This window comes from Zalophus californianus, chromosome 7 (genome assembly GCF_009762305.2).
Source record: "Zalophus californianus isolate mZalCal1 chromosome 7, mZalCal1.pri.v2, whole genome shotgun sequence".
In the NCBI taxonomy this organism is placed as follows: domain Eukaryota; kingdom Metazoa; phylum Chordata; class Mammalia; order Carnivora; family Otariidae; genus Zalophus; species Zalophus californianus.
In genome coordinates, this window is record NC_045601.1 from 95,553,366 (window position 1) to 95,573,273 (window position 19,908).

General features: G+C 34.7%; 1 protein-coding gene across 2 annotated transcripts in view; it reads left to right on the forward strand.

Annotated features, from left to right (window-relative positions):
* The window catches only part of COL21A1 (collagen type XXI alpha 1 chain), a 367,375-nt gene that overhangs the window by 227,385 nt on the left and 120,082 nt on the right, over nt 1-19,908 (forward strand). For both annotated transcript variants that reach the window (XM_027603472.2, XM_027603471.1), the window contains 2 exons: nt 1,110-1,235; nt 4,726-5,277. In XM_027603472.2, the coding sequence (XP_027459273.1) occupies nt 1,148-1,235; nt 4,726-5,277 (640 nt within the window). In that variant the 5' untranslated portion in view covers nt 1,110-1,147. The remainder of the gene's footprint in view (nt 1-1,109; nt 1,236-4,725; nt 5,278-19,908) is intronic.

Genomic DNA, 19,908 nt, shown 5'->3' on the forward strand with positions numbered 1-19,908 from the left:
ATATTCCATTGTATATATACATTGTATATTCCATTGATCTGTGTGTCTTTTTGTGCCAGTACCATACTGTCTTGATGATTACAGCTTTGTAATACAGCGTGAAGTCCAGAATTGTGATGTCCCCAGCTTTGCTTTTCTTTTTCAACTTTCCTTTGGCTTCTTGGTGTCTTTTCTGGTTCCATACAAATCTTAGGGTTATTTGTCCTGGTTTTGTGAAAAATATCGATTGTATTTTGATAGGGATTGCATTGAATGTGTAGATTGCTCTGGGTAGGATAGACATTTTAGTAATATTTATTCTTCTGATCCATGGCATGGAATGTTTTTCTATTTCTTTGTGTCTTCCTCAATTTCTTTCATGAGTATTCTAGAGTACAGATCCTTTACCTCTTTGGTTAGGTTTATTCCTAGGTATCTTATCATTTTTGGTGCAACTGAAAATGGGATTGATTCCTTAATTTCTCTTTCTTCTGTCTCATTGTTAATATATAGAAATGCCACTGATTTCTGTGCATTGATTTTATATCCTGCCACATCACTGAATTCCTTATGAGATCTAGCAATTTTTGGGTAGAGTCTCTTTTGGGTTTTCTACATGAAGTATATCATCTGTGAAGAGCGAGAGTTTAACTTCCTCTTTGCCAGTTTGGATGCCTTTTATTTATTTTTGTTGTCTGATTGCTGAGGCTAGGACTTCTAGTACTATGCTGAACAGCAGTGGTGAGAGTGGACATCCCTGTCATGTTCCTGACCTTAGGGGAAAAGCTCTCAGTGTTTCCGCATTGAGAATTATATTTGCTGTGGGCTTTTTGTATATGGCTTTTTTGATATTGTGGTATGTTCCCTCTATTCCTACACTGTGAAGAGTTTTAATCAAGAAAGGATGCTGTATTTTGTCAAATGCTTTTTCTGCTTCAGTTGAGAGGGTCATATGGTTCTTGTTCTTTATTTTATTAAAATATGGCTATTTTAGACATATAAATTATTCTAAGGCTAGTAAAAACTCCAACTGAGTATTACAATGAAAAATTTAAACTTATAATGGTTAGGCATTTGTCTTTATTTTTCTAATGTGTTTAACTTTCCTTTTTTCTCTTTTTTCTTTTTAGGAATCCTAAAACCAAAATATTAGAACGAAAACAGAAGCATGGCTCACCATATTTCATTTCTTTGGATAGTTTTGGTCCTGCTTCTTCAGAATTCTGTATTAGCTGAAGATGGGGAAATAAGATCAAGTAAGAACTATCAATGTTTTTGTTACCAACAAATTGATTGTGGAAATCAAATTAGGGGAGCTCAAGCAATTCTTTTAAGGACCTTATTCTTTCTGTCTTTGATGCTGTAATTCCCTAAAATGAAATGAATTGCTATGTTACATATTAACTGAGAGGATATTGAGGTAATATTGAGAGGTAATATTGAGGTAATATTGAGGTAATATTCTATCAGAGGTAATATTGAGAAAATTCCCTGGTAATTGTTTATTCTCTTTTAACCACCAGGCTTTGGAATAAATGGTCTGCTATTGAGTTTACGCTCAGCCATTTAGAGCTTAGTGTTATGGAAATTAAGTGCTTACCTCATTGGGTTGTTAGGACCATCCTATGAGGTTATCGCTTAGAGATAATGAGATAATCCATATAAACAGGATAACACATATTAATGGCTTAGCACAATGACATCTCAGTAGATGGTGACTATTATTTTGATTGCATATAGGAGAGCTTGATTTGAGAGCTATAGGAGAGCTATATTGCACTTCTGCTACCCAGGCCATTATTTATAGATATCATGCTTCTTTTAAAAAAGTTGGCTTATAATATTTTAAAATGCATAAACACCATACTGTAAATTAATTATGGTTTCTCTAGCACTTAAATCATATGGTTTGACAACTTGATTTAGCTTAAAATTTATTAATAATAAATTTAATGTTTGTATAACACTTTTGTAGTTTAATCCACTCAAGTACTATACAAGGTAGATATTCTTTGTTTTTTGAGTAGGGAAAGAGATTCACAAAATTTAAGGGACTTACCTAATATCATACAGCTGGTTAAAGCTGTAACTAGTATTTGAACTATGCCTTTGATCTTCAGTCCATTTTTTTCTATGACATTGGTGATTTATCTCTCTAAGAGGAGGTCTTTTGGAGTGGTATTTTGTCTAGTTTTTATAAATGGCAGTACTTGCTTTTGTACCCATGCTCTTGGCTAACCTTACAGTTATGAAATATATGGTCCATGGCTCTAGAAAGGGATATGAAGGGCCAAGAATAACCCTGTAAGTTTATAAACACTGAATCAAGTGGCACACAAACACTAATAGGTCTCGACAATAAGTCTCGTAGTAGTGAGGAAGGACAACCCTGAAGAACTCTGCAAACATAACTTGCCTGTCCTTTTGTCTCTCCCACAAAAGCCCAACAAAAGCATATGTCTCTAATCCCAGTCCAGCTTCCAATAAAACCAGAAGACCTGCATTCCCTAGGGTTAGAAAATTTGTCTTTGGGGAAGAATTCCATTTCTCCTGTCCCTGGCCTGAACTCTGGCAGTGTTCACCATGCCAAAAGAGGTTGGAATAGTGTTCCTCATGCTTTTTTGGACTTCACCGCCACCTTAAGAGTGACATCATAATCATGGTTACATTTTTGAGATAAATCCATGTTTTGGCAGTTAAAATTTTTGGTAACTTCTGGATTATATGTTCACCTGACAATAGTGTTTAATTTTGTTGGTTACTGTGATGGGTGAGTTAACTTTAAAATTGAAGCATCTTCATGTGAGCCTTGTCATCATCCCAGGTATGGAAACAGACAAATATTAGGAAAGGAATGGACAGGAAAGGAGAGAGAAAGAGAAAGATTGATTGATTGATTTTACTTCTAAGGAAATGCAGGAATACAAGTATTAATCGTCACTGAACGTTTTTTATTCTCCAGGACTGTTCTTTGCAATTATGATATCTTATTTGTAATGTCTGCAGAAAATAAATCATTATATTGGGCATCTGATCACTACTAAGACCATTAATATGAGTAGAAACACAAAACTTAAAATTTGTTATATTACCTTGACTCATCTCACCCTCCTCCAACTTACCTTCTCGAGGGACATGTGATCTTTATCGGATAGGCCATAAATGGTATTTTTGCTGCTTTAAGTGCAGAATTGAGAGAAAGAGAAAGGAAGTGTAGCTATTCCTTTCAATGTACTCTGTTGGCCATTTCAAAGTGTTGGAATTACTCAAACAAACCACTTTGTTGGGCTGTGTTCACTTCTTACCTCTGGACCTTTGTACTTACTATTCCCTCTGATTAAAAGGTCCTCCTCTTCACCTGGCTAAAGCTTTCCTTTTAGATCTCAGGTTCCCTTTCAGCTTTCCCACAGGATCTACTCTGACTTTGCACAGTTAGTTTGCTACCCTTCCTAAATGTTCTCATAATATTTTGTACTTTCCCTAACCAGCCAGTTGTCTGTCTTAATAACTGTGGTATCTGTTTGAGATATCTTAAGCATCTTTGAAGCTGGTACCCAACATGATATCAAGCACAGAGTAGCTATTCAGTATACAATATACATTAGAGCAATTGCCAGTAAGCCTTCATCTACTTACGTGTTTTATGTGGAAGACTATATTGCAATATCCAACATGATATCAAGCACAGAGTAGCTATTCAATATACATATACGGAAAGAATAAAACAGGGTTGGAGGCGTGCTGTGTACTGCAGAAAAGAGAGTTAAGATTTTTTTTCTTTTGACAAGTGCTTAGAACTTGTGTAGGTGTAACTTATACCAAAGATAGTTTTTTGTTCTCCAGTAGAACTCTCAGGTGTGCTGATCCCATGTGTTTTCTGGTATCTTGAAACCAGAATCTTTATCTCTATGGAGAAAGAAATAGCCTTATACCCATTAACACAGATTCACTTAGCATGAGTGTCTAATTGGCTGAAGATGAGAGATCAGATCTTTAAACACTGATCTTGCATGTAGTGCAAGAGTAGACTACGTTGGTGATCTTGGTTCATTAAACTTTTATCAACTGCATCAAAGAATATGGGTCTTTATTGGCTAGTTGAATCCTGAAGTTGGCAGAAAGATTTTTTGTTTTTAAATTTCTCTCTCCCATTCATTGGTTTCTGTATATTTTAGTAAATACTTCAGATTAGCATTAAACTAAACATATTTTATGGATAACTTAAAAGAATGCTATTAGCATATAGCTGAAAATCATTTATTTATTTATTTTTGTATTTTCATTTATTCAGTGGGGAAAAGGAATTAATTGTTGCTTTATGATAGTACGTGCCCCTACAAAGAGCTATCTAGATATCATGTCAAATACAGCATGAATTTTTTATTCCCTACTTTTAAAGCTGAATCATTAATCCTTAAATTAAGACAACGGAATTTTAAAATGTCAACAAAAATAATAGCTCTCATTTAGGAAGAATTTTCATGAGTTAGGCAGTATATCTTATTTAATCTTCACAAAGCTCTTATGAACTGATTACTTTTTCTTTTTAAAGTTTTAGCTTTATTGAGGTATAATGGACATGTAAGATTGTATTATATTTAAAGTGTGCCTCATGGTGATATGATACACATGTATGTTGTGAAAGGAGCCCCCGCATCTGCTTACTTAAAGATTGTACAGTAAAAACCTCCCATGTTTTGCATATTATACAACAAATGTGTTCTGATGGTTTTCTTTTTCACTTAGGTTGTCGTACTGCTCCGACAGATTTAGTTTTCATCTTAGATGGCTCTTACAGTGTTGGCCCAGAAAACTTCGAAATAGTGAAAAAGTGGCTTGTCAATATCACAAAAAACTTTGACATAGGACCGAAGTTTATTCAGGTTGGTGTGGTCCAGTATAGTGACTACCCTGTATTGGAGATTCCTCTTGGAAGTCATGATTCAGGAGAGAATTTGATGGCAGCAGTGGAATCCATACATTACCTGGGTGGAAACACAAGAACTGGAAAGGCCATCCAGTTTGCACTTGATTACCTTTTTGCCAAGTCCTCACGGTTTCTGACTAAGATAGCAGTAGTACTTACAGATGGTAAATCCCAAGATGAAGTTAAAGATGCAGCAGAAGCAGCAAGAGACAGTAAAATAACATTATTTGCTATTGGTGTTGGTTCAGAAACAGAAGATGCAGAACTTAGAGCAATTGCCAATAAGCCTTCATCTACTTATGTGTTTTATGTGGAAGACTATATTGCAATATCCAAAATAAGGGAGGTGATGAAGCAGAAACTTTGTGAAGGTAAGCCTAATAGAATTTGGAAACCATTAATAATTGCATTTTCTAACACTTTGGTATAACCTGCTTTTTATACCAGTGTAGTTATATTTAGTGTCAAATTATGTTAGAATTGAGGTGAATGTGTATTTTTGTGTTTCATTTATTCTGGATAAATTTTGTTTTTAGAAACAATTACTTAAGAAAATCTACAGTTGGAAAATGTCATACTTTGTTTTTTTGTTGCTTTTTCTTTTCAATTACAGCATGTCTATTGTGGAGATGGAAGAAAATAAAGACACATAAAAAATAAGAATATATATAAACCACACATGATCAATATTACTCTTGTTAGTGAGTTTTTTTGTCTTTTTCATTGCAGTCTTTTTTTTATTTCAGTGTGTCTGAGAGCTTATTCATGTGCCTAAATAAGGATAACATTGTATATATAATTTCATACTCTATTTTCATACTGTTGTATATTCTATTATTTTTATGTATAATTTTCATCCTCTGTTAACATGATAGCAATCCTAGTATCTTAAGATAATTCATTTAACAGTTTCTTTTTTGTGTGTGTTTAGTTCATTTCTTTTTGAAAAAATTTTAATCTAAATTCTAGTTAGTTAACATATAGAGTAGAATTTAGTGATTCATCACTTAACAGCTAGTGCTCATCGCAAGTGCCCTCCTTAATATTCATCACTCATTTAGTCCACCCCCCACCCATCTTCCCTCCATCAACCCTCAATTTGATCTCTATAGTTGAGTCTATTTTATGGTTTGCCTCTTTTCCCCCCTATATTCATCTGTTTTATTTTTTAAATTCCATGTATGAGTGAAATCATATAGTATTTGTTCTTTTCTGACTTATTTCACCTAGCATAATACACTCTAGCTCCATCCATGTCATTGCAAATGGCAAGAGTTCATTCTTTTTGGTGACTGAATAATATTCCATTGTATATATACACCACATCTTTTTTATCCATTTATCAGTCGATGTGTTTAGTTCATTTATAAGTTTTTCTACTATAAATAACCATGAATATTCTTGTACAGAGTCTGAATGGGAATCTCTCAGTTTTTTCAAACACAAAGGTCAAATTACTATCATTGTTAAAGCTCTGGAAAAATGTTAAAAATTGCACTTGAGAGAGACTTAAATTTCTACCATCAGTGAGAGAACATTCGAAAATATAGCACTTATTAGTCAATTTTTATATCATTCCATGAAATCTAACTGTGTTTATGATAAGTCCATGGTATGGAAAAGCTCCAATTTTTGGCAAATATTAATTGTATAAGGATATAGACATGCTTATGTTCATATTATTTTGGGGGAGATCAGTTTGTTGTATTACAAACATTTAAAAAATAAGATAAAAAATAAAAAAATAAAAAAATAATATTCATGTAAAATGGAAAGGCTTTTTTTTTTCTAATTTACTTAAAAAAGCTCCCAAAACAGGTTGGTTCACATTTGATAGAAACATTTCTGCGGTGCCTGGGTGGCTCAGTTGATTAAGCATCTACCTTTGCCTGAGGTCATGATCTCAGGGTCCTGGGATCAGACCCGCAGGCTTTCTGCTCAGTGTGGGGTCTGCTTCTTTCTCTCACTCTGTTTCTGTGTGTGTTCTCTCTCTGTCTCAAATAAATAAATAAAATCTTAAAAAACAGAAACATTTTTAAGTGATTGTGGTCTAGGAAACAAATTTATTTCTTTTCTTCATATTTTTGGGGGGGCTATAGTACAGAGAAACATTTAAATTTATTTTTAGATTATTTAAGAAGGGATAGAAGTTAAGCATTTTCTTTAATCAAAACTTTTAAAAAGGTACTATATAGCAAGTACAAATGATCATCACAGTTATTCCTATGTTTCTAACAGTAAGACTTGTGTTGACTCTTCTCATCTTGAGCGGAAGAATTTATATTTGTTTCCCAATTTTATTGAAAAATAATTGACATACATAGATTTTTAAATACATTGTAAGATTAGAATTATAATTGTTTGGTTTTGAAGCTAGATATATTTCATTATTAAAACACTTTTCCTGGTGATATTTTACTTACCATTCTTTTATATCCTAAAATATAAATTTGATTAAGTATGTCTGGGCAGTACTTGCTTCAGAGACTTTCTGTAGATATGTATTTTGGTAAATGCATTCTATTTAAAAAATTCTAATTACACGTGAAAGAGTAGCTGTGCTTAAAAGGGGTAAAAAATTCTTTTAGCAAAAATGTCCAGTCTGTAAAAAAAATTAAATTTGAAATCTTGCCAAATATTTCTTCATGCACACTCAAAGAAAGAATGTAAGTAATGCCTGTGTCTATTCAGTTCACAAACATGCTGTACAATAGCCATCTTTTAAAATGTAGTTTTTGAAATTGTAGTTAGGGGAATATAAAGGCTTTTTTGCACTTGACTTTTTAATAACTCTTAGATTTTGATTAATACATTGTTGTATTGCAGAAGCCTCAAATCTTGCAATTTGTGCATTGTTGGACAAAGTTCATCTTTTTCTTTTTTTGACAAATGGTTACATACTACCTTGAAGGGCTTATCATATAGGATTACTGTTTCCTAATATTGTTAACTTTTGTACTCTTGTTGTGATTGGTCCACAATGAACAAAATATTATTTACTTCTTTGGTCCTACATGGATTATTTCAACTTCATAGACCTACCACTTCCTTAAAGGTGTATTTTGTAGTACGTTTCTTAATTCGGGAAGATGTTTTTGTAATGGACAGTGATTTCTTTCTTTATCTGTCTGAGAGTTTGATTTTTTTCTTTTTCATCCTATTTTTTTTATTGTAAAAGACACATGAGATCTAACTTCTTAAACATTTTAAGTGTATAGTACAGTATAGTTAACTACAAGCACAGTGTTGCACTGTAGATATCTAGAACTCCTTCATGTTGCATGACAGAAACTGTCCATATTCCTGATGAGTATAGATGCAAAACTCCTCCACAAATTACTAACAAAATGAATTCAACAGCAGTATCAGGAATATGGACCTTTAGTTTTCTTTTCCTGTAGTGTCATTTTCTGGCCTTTTTATCAGGGCAATGCTAGCCTTATAAAAAGAGTTTGGAAGTACTCCCTCCTCTTCAGTTTTTTGTAAGAGTTTGAGAAGGACTGACATTAATTCAATTCACCAGTGAAGACACCTGGTCCTGGGCTTTTCTTTGTTGGGAGGTTTTTGATTACTGATTCAATATCCTTATGAGTTATAGGTCTGTTTAGGTTTTCTATTTCTTCATGACTCAATCTTTGTAGGTTGTATGGTTTAGAAATATATCCGTTTCTTCTAGGTTATCAAAATTGTTGATGTATAATTATTACAGTCTCTTATGAAATCATTTGTATTTCTGTGGTATTAGTTGTAATGTCTCCTCTTTCATTCCTAGTTTTATTTATTTGAATCTTCTCTCTCTTTTTCTTAATCTAGCTAAAGTTATTTCAGTTTTGATTTTTTTAAAATTTTATTTTATTATGTTAATCACCATACATTACATCATTAGTTTTTGAGGTAGTGTTCCATGATTCATTGTTTGTGTATAACACCCAGTGCTCCATTCAATACATGCCCTCTTTAATACCCATCACCAGACTAACCCATCCACCCCATCCCCTCCCCTCTAGAACCCTCAGTTTGTTTCTATGCAGCCATTAAAAAAAAAAAAAAACAACAACGAAATCTTGCCATTTGCAACAACATGGACGGAAGTAGAGGGTATTACACTAAACAAAATAATCAGAGAAAGACATGTATCATGTTTAATTTCCACATATTTGTGTATTTTCCACTTTTCCTCTTACCATTAATTTCTAGTTTCATTATGTTGTGGTTGGGAGATATATTTGGTATGATTTCAGTCTTCTTAAATTTGTTAAGACTTGTTTTCTGACCTAACATGTGATCTATCCTGGAGAATGTTTCATTTGCACTTAAGAAGAATGTGTATTCTGATACTGTGTGGTGGAATGTTCTCTGTGTATCTCTGTTAGCTCCATTTGGTCTATAGTGTTGTTCAAGTTCTGTGTTCCCATTTTGGTCTTTTGTCTGGATGTTCTATTTATTACTGGAAGTAGAAAATTGAAATCCCTTACTATTATTGTGTATTCTGTTTCTATGTCTACTGTTTCTCCCTTCAGTTCCTTCAGTGTTTGGTTCATATATTGGGTGCTATGATGTTGGGTGCATATATTTTTATATTGTTATGTCTTGCTCGTGAATTGACCTTTTATCATCACATCATGTCCTTCTTTGTCTCATCTGAGTTTTTGACTTAGTCTGTTTTGTCTAAGTATTGCCACCTTTGCTCTGTTTTGGTTACCATATGAATGGAGTGTCTTTTTCCGTCCCTTTACTTTTAGCCTGTGTGTGTCTGTAATCCTAAAGTATATATCTTGTAGACAGTATATAGTTGGATCTTGTTTTTTTTTTTTTTTTTCTTGGTCCATTTAGTCACTCTGTGTCTTTTTATTTGGGAGTTTAATCCATTTATATCTGAAATAGCAATAGGGAAGGATTTAATACCACCATTTTGTTGTTTTCAGTATGTCTTATACCTTTTTTGGTCCCTCTTTTCTCTCTTGCTTTGTGTTTTTTCCTTTGTGTTTCATTCACCTTTTTTTTGCAGTGACATGTTTTGATTTTTTTCTCATTTTCTTTTGTGTATCTTTTATGGGTATTTCCTTTGTGGTTACTATGGGGGTTACATAAAGCATCATATAGTTACAGTAGTTTATTTTAAACTGATAAGTTAATTTCAATCACATACAAATACTCTACATTTTTGCTTCTCCCTGCCCCCTCACACTTTATTATTAATGATACAAATTACATCGTCTTACATTGTGTATTCATTAGCATATTTTTACAGTTATTGTTTATAATTTTTTCTTTTAACTTCTCTGTCAGAATTAAAAGTGATTTACACACCACTGTTAGAGTATTATAGTATTTTGAACTTGTCTATATATTTAACTAGTGAGTTTCTTTAAAGATTTATTTATTTTCATTTTAGAGTGAGACTGTGAGAGAACGTGTGCACACACAGCAGGGAGGGGCAGAAGGAGAGGGGGGAGATAGTCTTAAGCAGGCTCCATGCTCAGCATGGGGCTCGATCTCACAACCCTGAGATCATACCTGAGCTGAAACCAGGAGTTGGATGCCTAACTGACTGCACCACCCAGGTGCCCCTAACCAAAGAGTTTTATACTTTGCACAGCTTTTGTGTTGTTGTTTAATGTCGTTTAATTTCAACCTAAAGGACTTCCTTAGTATTTCTTATAAGGTAGGATGATGAACTCCCTCAGCCTTTTTTAATCTGGGAAAGTGCTTATTTCTCTTTCATTTTTGAAGAATATTTTTGCTAGTTATAGTTTTTTAGTTGGCAATTTTTTTCTTTCAGCAAGCACTTTGAGTATATCATCCCATTACCTTGTGGCCTACAAAGTTTCTATTGAGAAATCTGCCAGTAGTCATAAGGGGTGGGGGGCAGATAATCTTGTACATAATGAGTGGCTTTTCTCTTGCTTGCTTTCAAAACTCTTTTTTTTTTTTTTTTGACAATTTGATTATAATATGTCTTGATGTGGTTTTCTTTGAGTTCTTTAATTTGGATGTACATTTCCTTTTCTAGATTTGAGAAGTTTTTGGCTATTCTTTAACTAAACTCTGTCTCTTTCTCTCCTGAAATGCTTATAATATGTATATTGGTGTACTTTATGGTGTCTCATAAGTCATTTAGGCTTTCTTCAATCTTTCTCATTCTTTTAAATTTTTGTTCTTCTGCCCAGATATTTTCAAATAACCTTCTTTAAATTTGTTGATTATTTCTTTTGATTGATCGAGTCTGATTTGGAGCCCCTCCAGTCATTTTGTTTTGCTTTGTTTTGTTTTTCCAGTTTAGTTATTGTGTTCTTTAGCTCCAAAATTTCTTTCTGGTTCTCCTTTATATTTTATATCCCTATTGATACTCTCATCTTGTTTATACCATCATTTTCTTAAGCTCATAGGGCATCTTTATTAGGGTTGTTTTGAATTCTTTTTCAGGTAATACACCTACCTTTCTTTAGGGTTGGTGTCTGGAGAGTTATTCTAGTCCTTTGATTGGATCATGTTTCCCTATTTCTCTGTGTTTCTTATAGCTTTGTTTTGGGATCCACACATTTGAAAAAACAGTCACTTCTCTCAGTCTTTACCAACTGGCATTGTACAGGGGAAGTCCCATTAGTCTGTCTAGCGATTCTGGGGGCCTTTGAAGCCTTTTTATGGAAGGATGCAATTTCTCTGGGCCTGAGTGAGCAATTTCTTAATTAGAGAGGTTTGCTATTTTTTTTCCTAGGATCTCATAATATCTCACTCCCTTTGGTATCTATCAATAACTCTTTAAGTTCTAGTTTTGTAGCTGTAAGCTTCCCCACTGTGTTCTCAGTGGGCATTAGGCATCCACTGTATTCTTGTTCCCTGTCAGCATCCTTAGGTGGGACAAATATTATTCCCTCAGGCAGCCCTTGGGAAAGCTAGAATGCTGGATACATGCTCCACTCTTTTCTCTTCCTCCAGAGGGAGAAGTTTCAAGTGTGTGTCTTCTCTTGATCATGCTGAGCCATGCTAGCCGCAACAAACTCCCTCCCCCCACCTCCAAGACTCTTTGTTCTCAGCACTTCCCAGGAATCCAAATGATTCTAGTTCCTTCAGTGCTCCAAATGAGGTTAGACAGAAACCACTCTCTCTTTTTTTCTTTTAAAGATTTTATTTATTTATTTATTCATGAGAGACAGAGGGAGAGAGAGGGGGAGAGAGAGAGAGAGAGAAGCAGAGGGAGAAGTAGGCTCCTAAGGAGCAGGGAGCCTGATGCGGGACTCGATCCCAGGACCCTGGGATCATGACCTGAGCCGAAGGCAGATGCTTAATGACTGAGCCACCCAGGCACCCCAGAAACCAGTCTCTTGGGCAGCCCTGTGGATACATGCTCTACTCTTCTTTTTTCCACTCACAGGCAGTATCACAAGCGAGGGGTTTCTCTCCTGGCACACTTGTACAGGCTTGGGGGAGGGAATGATCTGGGTAAAGTGAAATTACTCATATAACTTGTTTCAGTGAGGCTCTTCTTGGCTTTGTGCTCACCTGGGGTACTTCAACTTCTTAATCCAAATCTGGAATTTTCATAAAGGTATTTTGGTCCATTTATTATTGTTAAATCAATGTTTAGTGGGAGAATGTGGGCTGTGACTTTCTATTCCACCGTCTTGCTGACATCATTCTTCTGTTTCTTTTTTGAGTAAATCAGAATGGGCTTGACGCAAAAAGAGGAGAGAAAGGAGGGAGAAAGAAATTTCTCCTTGTGCCCTGGAAGATACCATCCTTAGGTGTCTTTAAGGGCTTCCAGCAGCTGATGGCTTGAATTACTGGGTTTTAGGACCCATATTTTAATTCAGGTATGTTGAGCTTGCCTATGCACAGGTGTGGGTAAAGAGCAGGCTCTAGAAAACTGCCTGTGTATTCTTTTTTTTTTTTTAAGATTTTATTCATTTATTTGACAGAGAGAGACACAGAGAAGGAACACAAGCAGGGGGAATGGGAGAGGGAGAAGCAGGCTTCCCATTGAGTAGAGAGCCCAATGTGGGGCTTGATCCCAGGACCCTGGGACCATGACCTGAGCCGAAGGCAGACGCTTAACAACTGAGCTACCCAGGTGCCCCCTGCCTGTGTATTCTTACTGTTTTATTTTCCACCATCTTGACTTTTGGATGAGGCAGGAAATTTATCTGTTTTTTTAAAGGGGTATAGGATGTTGACTTGCTCAAATGGGGCCAAAGGCTAGAGGTCAGAAGGCAATTAGCTATGCATCCTCAGCCTTATCTTCTTTGAGAGAGAGAGAGAGAGAGAGAGATTGCTGCTTGAGTGTAACTTTGGTATCTTTCATCCTGTAAACTTTGAGGCTTTTTTCCTTCCAGTGCTTTCTATAATGATGCACTTTAACTTGGAATGATGTTTAGGACTTCTCCTGAATTTCTTTTCCTCCCATCAAAAATCACTCATACTTTGGGTGCCTGGGTAGCTCAGTCAGTTAAGCATCTGCCTTCTGCTCAGGTCATGATCCCAGGGTCCTGGGATCCAGTCCTGCATCAGCATCGGTCTCCCTGTTCAACAGGGAGTCTGCTGCTTTCTCTGTCCTTCCCCCACTCATGCTTGTTCCCTCTTTCTCTCTCAAAAATAAATAAAAATCTTTAAAAAAATCACTCATAATTTGTATACTATTCTTTGCTTAGAGATTGCTGGATAATTTGATTTCTAATTCAAGCTTTACAGTGTTTGTAATAGTGGCCTAGTACATTACCTTACCCTACTCCTATAATTCCATCTGTATTTCATTAGAAGTCACAGAGGGTAAAGGTACACATTTCAACAATCACGGCCAGGACAATGAGATGTTTTTGGAGGTGGCCAGTATTTTAGGTTCCATGATTTCATAACATACATGTGATTAACTTTTCTGTCCTCATATAAAACTGAATCCCTTCCATTCTTCCTCTTTACTGTTTGTACATATATACATGAATTTCTAACCATCAAGGTGGAGCAGAGAGAAATGACAGGTGGGAGGTAGGGTAAAGTTTGGTGGATAGGATAGGATTGAGTATAGTATTATGTAAAATCTCATCAAACTTTCAGGAGAATCACTTTATAATCTATCTGTAGGTTAAAAGGTTTTGAATCTAATCTGAATTGAAGGCAATTTACATTGTTAGGGACAATGTATATCTAAAAATAACTTTCCATTTAATTAGAGAGGCTAGAGCTATGTTCCGATCAAATAAACACAGTATGCTTATATTTTATGTGAAAAGTGATGTGTGAGTATTCATTGGAAAAGTAGAATGATTATGGCATGATTTAGAAAATATACAAATTACAACATATAGACCTTGCTCTCAGTGTTTATGATTGGCTCTACATGCAGTTGTATGAATTAATTATATCTAAGAAAGGAATGAACAAGAAAATACTCAGAATAATTTTCATTAGGAATGTTTAAAACTTGTATGGATAGCCCATTCCCCCCTCTTTTCTTTGAAACATTATGTATAATATCTGTCACCTAATTACGTATTTTATTTTCATAACACCTCCATCCTTTTCAAGTGGTAATAGACATGCTAGTAGAGGTGAAAATTGGTACAATCACTTGGGAAAAGTTTTTGGCACTATCTACTAGGGCAAAGTATATAGATACCCTCTGAAACAGCAGTTCTACTCCCAGATATTTGACTATGAGAAATAAGTTCATATGTTTACCAAAAGACATATGCAAGAATGTCAATAGCAGCTTTATTAAAAATAGTCAACTGCAAACAACTCAAATGATTGCCCACATAAAAATGGACAAAGACATCATAATATAATTCATAGAGTGGAATACTACACAGCAACAAATAAGAACAAGTAACTTACATGAAACAACATGGATAATCCTACAGATACTATGTTGAGTAAGAAAATTCAAGTAAAAGAATATACTGTATGGTTCATTTATATTAAGTTCAGGAATAGACAAAACTAATCCATGATGATAGAAATCATTACAGTGGTGGCCTCTTGTAGTGGTGGTTATTGTCTGTGAAGGATCATGAGGTAACTTTCAGAGGTATTAGATGGGTTCTTTGTCTTCTCTGGGTACTAGTTTATAAACATGAATATGTGCCAGTTGATTCACACTTGAAATTAGGGCATTTTATTGAATGTAGTTTGTACCTTAATAAAAAGGTTTAAAAAACTCAGCACAATATCTGTTAAAGTAAAGCACTATCTCCTGATTTTTTTTTTCTATAAAACTGAGGCTGTAGTATTGTAAGGTGGTCCAGCCCAATCTCTGGAATCAGACCAGGATCCAGGTTTGGTTCTTGCCTTTGTCAACATCACTTTCTTGAAGTGTGATCTTGGGCTAAGTGACTGACTCCAATTGAAGTGTGATCTTGGGCTAAGTGACTGACTCCAACTTTGGTGATCAGACCACATATTATGAACGTTAATATTAGTGTGCTGGAGAAATGTTAGGGACATGTTAAGATGCCTGGACATTTAGTTAAAAAAAGAAATAGTTTGTATGTTAAAATGCTACATAACTGTAATATCTGACAAAAGCTCTGAAATTAAAAATGGAAAAAGAAAAGGAGTGAAGAATGAGGTAAAGGAATTATACACATAATATTGTCTGGGTATATGTAAAGGCAAAACACATTACCCTTTCTCCATCTGTAGTATTGAGGTAGGAATAACAAAAAAAATTTCATTACATAATCAGTGCTTTTAAAATGAGAAATGGCAAAACCAGAGGAGTTATTTTTGTAATTTTATAAGCCTGTAGAATTGCATTTTCTTTATTCCTTAGGCCAAAGATTATTGTTATTTCTTATATTTTTTTCTTATTGTTAAAAAGAATATATTCTGTGATCAGTGAGGCGACTTAATGGTACAAGAAATTTTGACTTTTCTGGTTTGTGCACAAGTTGTACTAAAGAGTAATAGGAGTCTCTTTTTCCCATTGACTTACCATTGAAATCTACGCTTACTGTGTCTCATTGTCTGTCAGCCATGTGTTTGGCAGACATCTTCCTCAGATGAAGGACTGTTGACTCTAAATCAACCTAGATTTCAAGAAAGTGGGATTGCTTGATGGTAAAGGAGGATGAGATCATTCAATCTGTAATGAGAAAAGAAATTGTGTGAAGTTGGGGCTACTTTCTTTGTTATTTAATCTTTGGTAAGAGTATCTCTGTTTCCATAATTTATTTTGGTTTTACCATTTTATTGTATTTTCAGTATGTTATGATGAAGTCTAAGTTATCACAACCTTGGTACTAAATTGGAACAATGGTGACTGTTCCTCCTTTTGATGAACTTGTGCATGACATTAAAGTACATGATGATAAATATTACCTGCAGTTACCTTACCTTCAGTAAGGCAGATGTATTAAATTGCCACTGAATACCATTGAGGGGTATGTATCAATTGGACATACACTCATGTTTGCCTTGCCATCAAAACCAAGGTCAATCCATGAAAGTTTGAAGAAGTTGGCTTGCACAGATCTGCACCAGTCAACTCTGTTTTATTGGACTATCAGGTCTGGATCAGTAAAATTACTTTTGGTTTCTGACCACAGATCTCTTTGATAGAATTCCCTTGATCTGAAAAAAAACCAGGTGACATCTGGAGAGAGGTGATAGACGAACAATGTGGCAATGTGGAATTGAATTAAATGGACACATAAAGTAGGCTAGATATGTTCTAGAATAATATGTTCATCAGTGTTCCTGTGATATTAACTTAGAGCTGGAAAGGTGTAGTTGGAATTTGGTTGCTCTAGTTAGACTAAAGATTTATACAGTTTTTGTGTCTGTGTCCATGGCAGAATTTTAAATAAAACATGTTTTTATGAACTTGGTAATACTGGATTACTTATATTACTAAGCCCTGAGAATTAATAGAAAAGTGAATATTTTTTTCTGGGTTCTATGGATCACTTAATAACTTAAAATTTCTTTGAATATAGTTGACATATAATGTTACATTAGTTTCAGGTGCACAACATAGTGATTCAACAATTTTACGCATTATGGAATGCTCACCGCAAGTGTATCCATCATCTGCCATCATATGATACTATTAAAATTTCATTAACTTTATCTCCCACTCCCCTTCACCTATATTGCCCATCCCCCTACCTTTCTCCCCTCTGGCAATCATCAATTTGTCCTCTGTATTTATAGGCCTGATTCTGCTTTTTGTTTGTTTGTTTATTCCTTTGGATTTTTTTTTTTTTTTTTTTAGATTCCGCATGTGTGTGAATTCATACGGTATTTGTCTTTCTTTGTATTTGTTCACTTAGCATACTCCCTTTTAGGTTTATCTATGTTGTTGCAAATGGTGTGATCACATCCTTTTTTTTTTAAGTCTCATTCTTTTTTATGGCTGTATAAGATTCCATTGTGTATGTGTATATCCATTTGTCTTTCAGTGGACATTTTGGTTTCTTCCATATCTTGGCTATTATAAACAATACTGCAACAAACATAGGGGTATATATATCTTTTTTGAATTAGTGCTTTTGTTTTTTTGGGGGGGTAACTACCTAATAGTAGAATTATTGGATCACATGGCATTTTTATTTTTAATATTTTGAGGAACCTCCATACTGTTTTCCACAGTGGCTGCACCAATTTACATACCTACCAGCAGTGCATAAGGGTTCCTTTTTTCCCTCATCCTTGCCAACACTTGTTTTTTCTTGTCTTTTTGATTTTAGTCATCCTGACGGGTGTAAGGTGATATCTCATTGTGGTTTTGATTTGTCTCTCCCTGATGATTAGTGATATTGAGCATCTTTTTGTATGTCTATGTCTTCTTTGGAAAAATGTCTATTCATGTCTTCTATTTTTTTAATTGGATTGTTTGTTTCTTTGGTATTGAATTTTAAGTTCTTTATATGTTTTGGATATTAACCCCTCTTATTGTATATGTCATTTGCAAATATCTTCTCCCATTCTAAAATAAACTGAAAGTGGATTAAAGACCTAAATGTGAAACTTGAAACCATAAAAATCCTAGAAGAGATCACAGGCAGTGATTTTTAGCCATGGCAACATTTTCCTAGATATTTCTTACCTCCCAAGGCAAGGGAAACAAAAGCAAAAATAAATCATCCGAACTAAAAAGCAGGTATTACTGGTTCCCAGGGTTTAAAATAAATAGAGTAACCTTTGCTCCTGTGAGAAGGCATTCCTATCCTGAATATTCTGAACATATTGGAATAAAATTAAGTTAAAACTGTGTAGATGGTGTAGAAATAATTTGTGAACTTTAGTCTTCTGTTTTGTTTACCCTTGCTCCTGAATGCATTCCTTTAAAATAACTTGGTTTATCTGGATTATTCTAATTACGTGTTGTAAGTATTATAACAAGCTCCCAACTGAGTCTCTCTTAGCATTTGATTTTCCTGGTACTTAAAATTATAGTTTTCACATTTCACTTTTTATTTCCAGTCTCCATACTTTTGTCTGGATGTAGTTTGTATACTTAAACATATATTTATTTTTTCTACACAATGGGGAAATTAATTATTTACCTCTCTTTCCTCAAGTTTGTGCAAACTTCTTTTACCTCTTTCCTATAGCTAGGTATATACAAACATAGAAACTGTATTTGAGCATTGTAACTACATTTTTTTTACTTCCCATGTGTTAAGATACTGTTCTTGTAGGTGAATGAATTGGGAAGAAAAATTACCTTCAAGTAAACATAATTATTTAAATCTATACTTCTTAATGAGATGTGCTTAGGTAGTAATGAAAACATGGCTATATTGTACATTTTTTATTTCACAAGCTGTGAAATCACAAATCAAGCCACACTGTTTCCCCATAAAATTTTGGGTATTACAAGATAGTGTAAAGGACTTTGTTAGAGCAAAAGGATGGACACAATGCTTGCTTTATCCCCTGCACTTGCATGCCATTTTGGAGTTACAAAGCACTTTCACATACATCATTGCATTTGATCCTCAGACAAACCCTGTGAAGGACATCATTATTCTCTCTTCTCAGATGAGAATCCAGAGGTTCAGGAGAGGTTAAGAGAGAGGCTTCAGTCTAAACCTCGTGTTCTTAAGTCTGAGGTCTTAATCCAACATCTTATAATTTCTCATTTGTAAAGAAAATCAAAGCAATTCAAATCTGAATATTTTTATGATGTAATGTTTTCTTTTCAGCTGAACTTCTTTTGCAGTTTTAAATCAAATGCATCTGACATGAGGCTTCATGTATTGTTCTGTATATTTCCCCCCACTGCCGGCCCAAAAAGAACCCCTGCATCATGACAGAAAATACTTAGTTTTATTAATTGATTTATGATTTAAACTGTATAATAGAGTGTTATTAGAAACACTTAGACCCTGCTTCTCATGTTTTCATGTGGAGGGATTTCAGCTAGGCTAACTCTTCTGATCTCTCTCCCACCCTTTTTTAGCTCTTTACCACTGAATGAGAAAAATCAGTTTTCAGATGAGTGAGTGTGATAAAAGTAGCTGGACATGGTTGGCCAAGAGCCTTCAGCTGTCTTCTCCTTGGATCAGTGTGTCTGTGGAGCTAGTGTGTTTTGGTTTCCTCTGTAGACCAGGTGTGAACTTAGTGGGCAGGTCCTTCTTCTAAGGTGGGATAGGGAATAAGTCAGCCCTGTGCTTCTGGGATGGTGTGAGGTGGTTCATTATGGTGTGCATCTACCAAACTCACTGGATCACATGTCTAACCAACATCTGTTTGCCTCATTCCTGTATCTCCTCAACACTCAGTTCCAAGCTTACCAGAGGAAGAAGGTTGTAATTCATTGGGTTACTTCAAAACTTAAGATTTAAGACCTGAAGAGAAAAATGCCCCTCCTTTTCCAGGAATACTTATAATTTTATTTATATCAAACCTTTATTTTATTTCTAGTATTCTTTGGTATAAATTATGAGTGTACATATTGGGCTAATAAAAATCTATCTCATTACTTTTTATTGTAATATAAATATGGTACTATGCCCTCTTCTTAATGTTGTGTAAGAGGGTGATTATCTTAAAGAGGT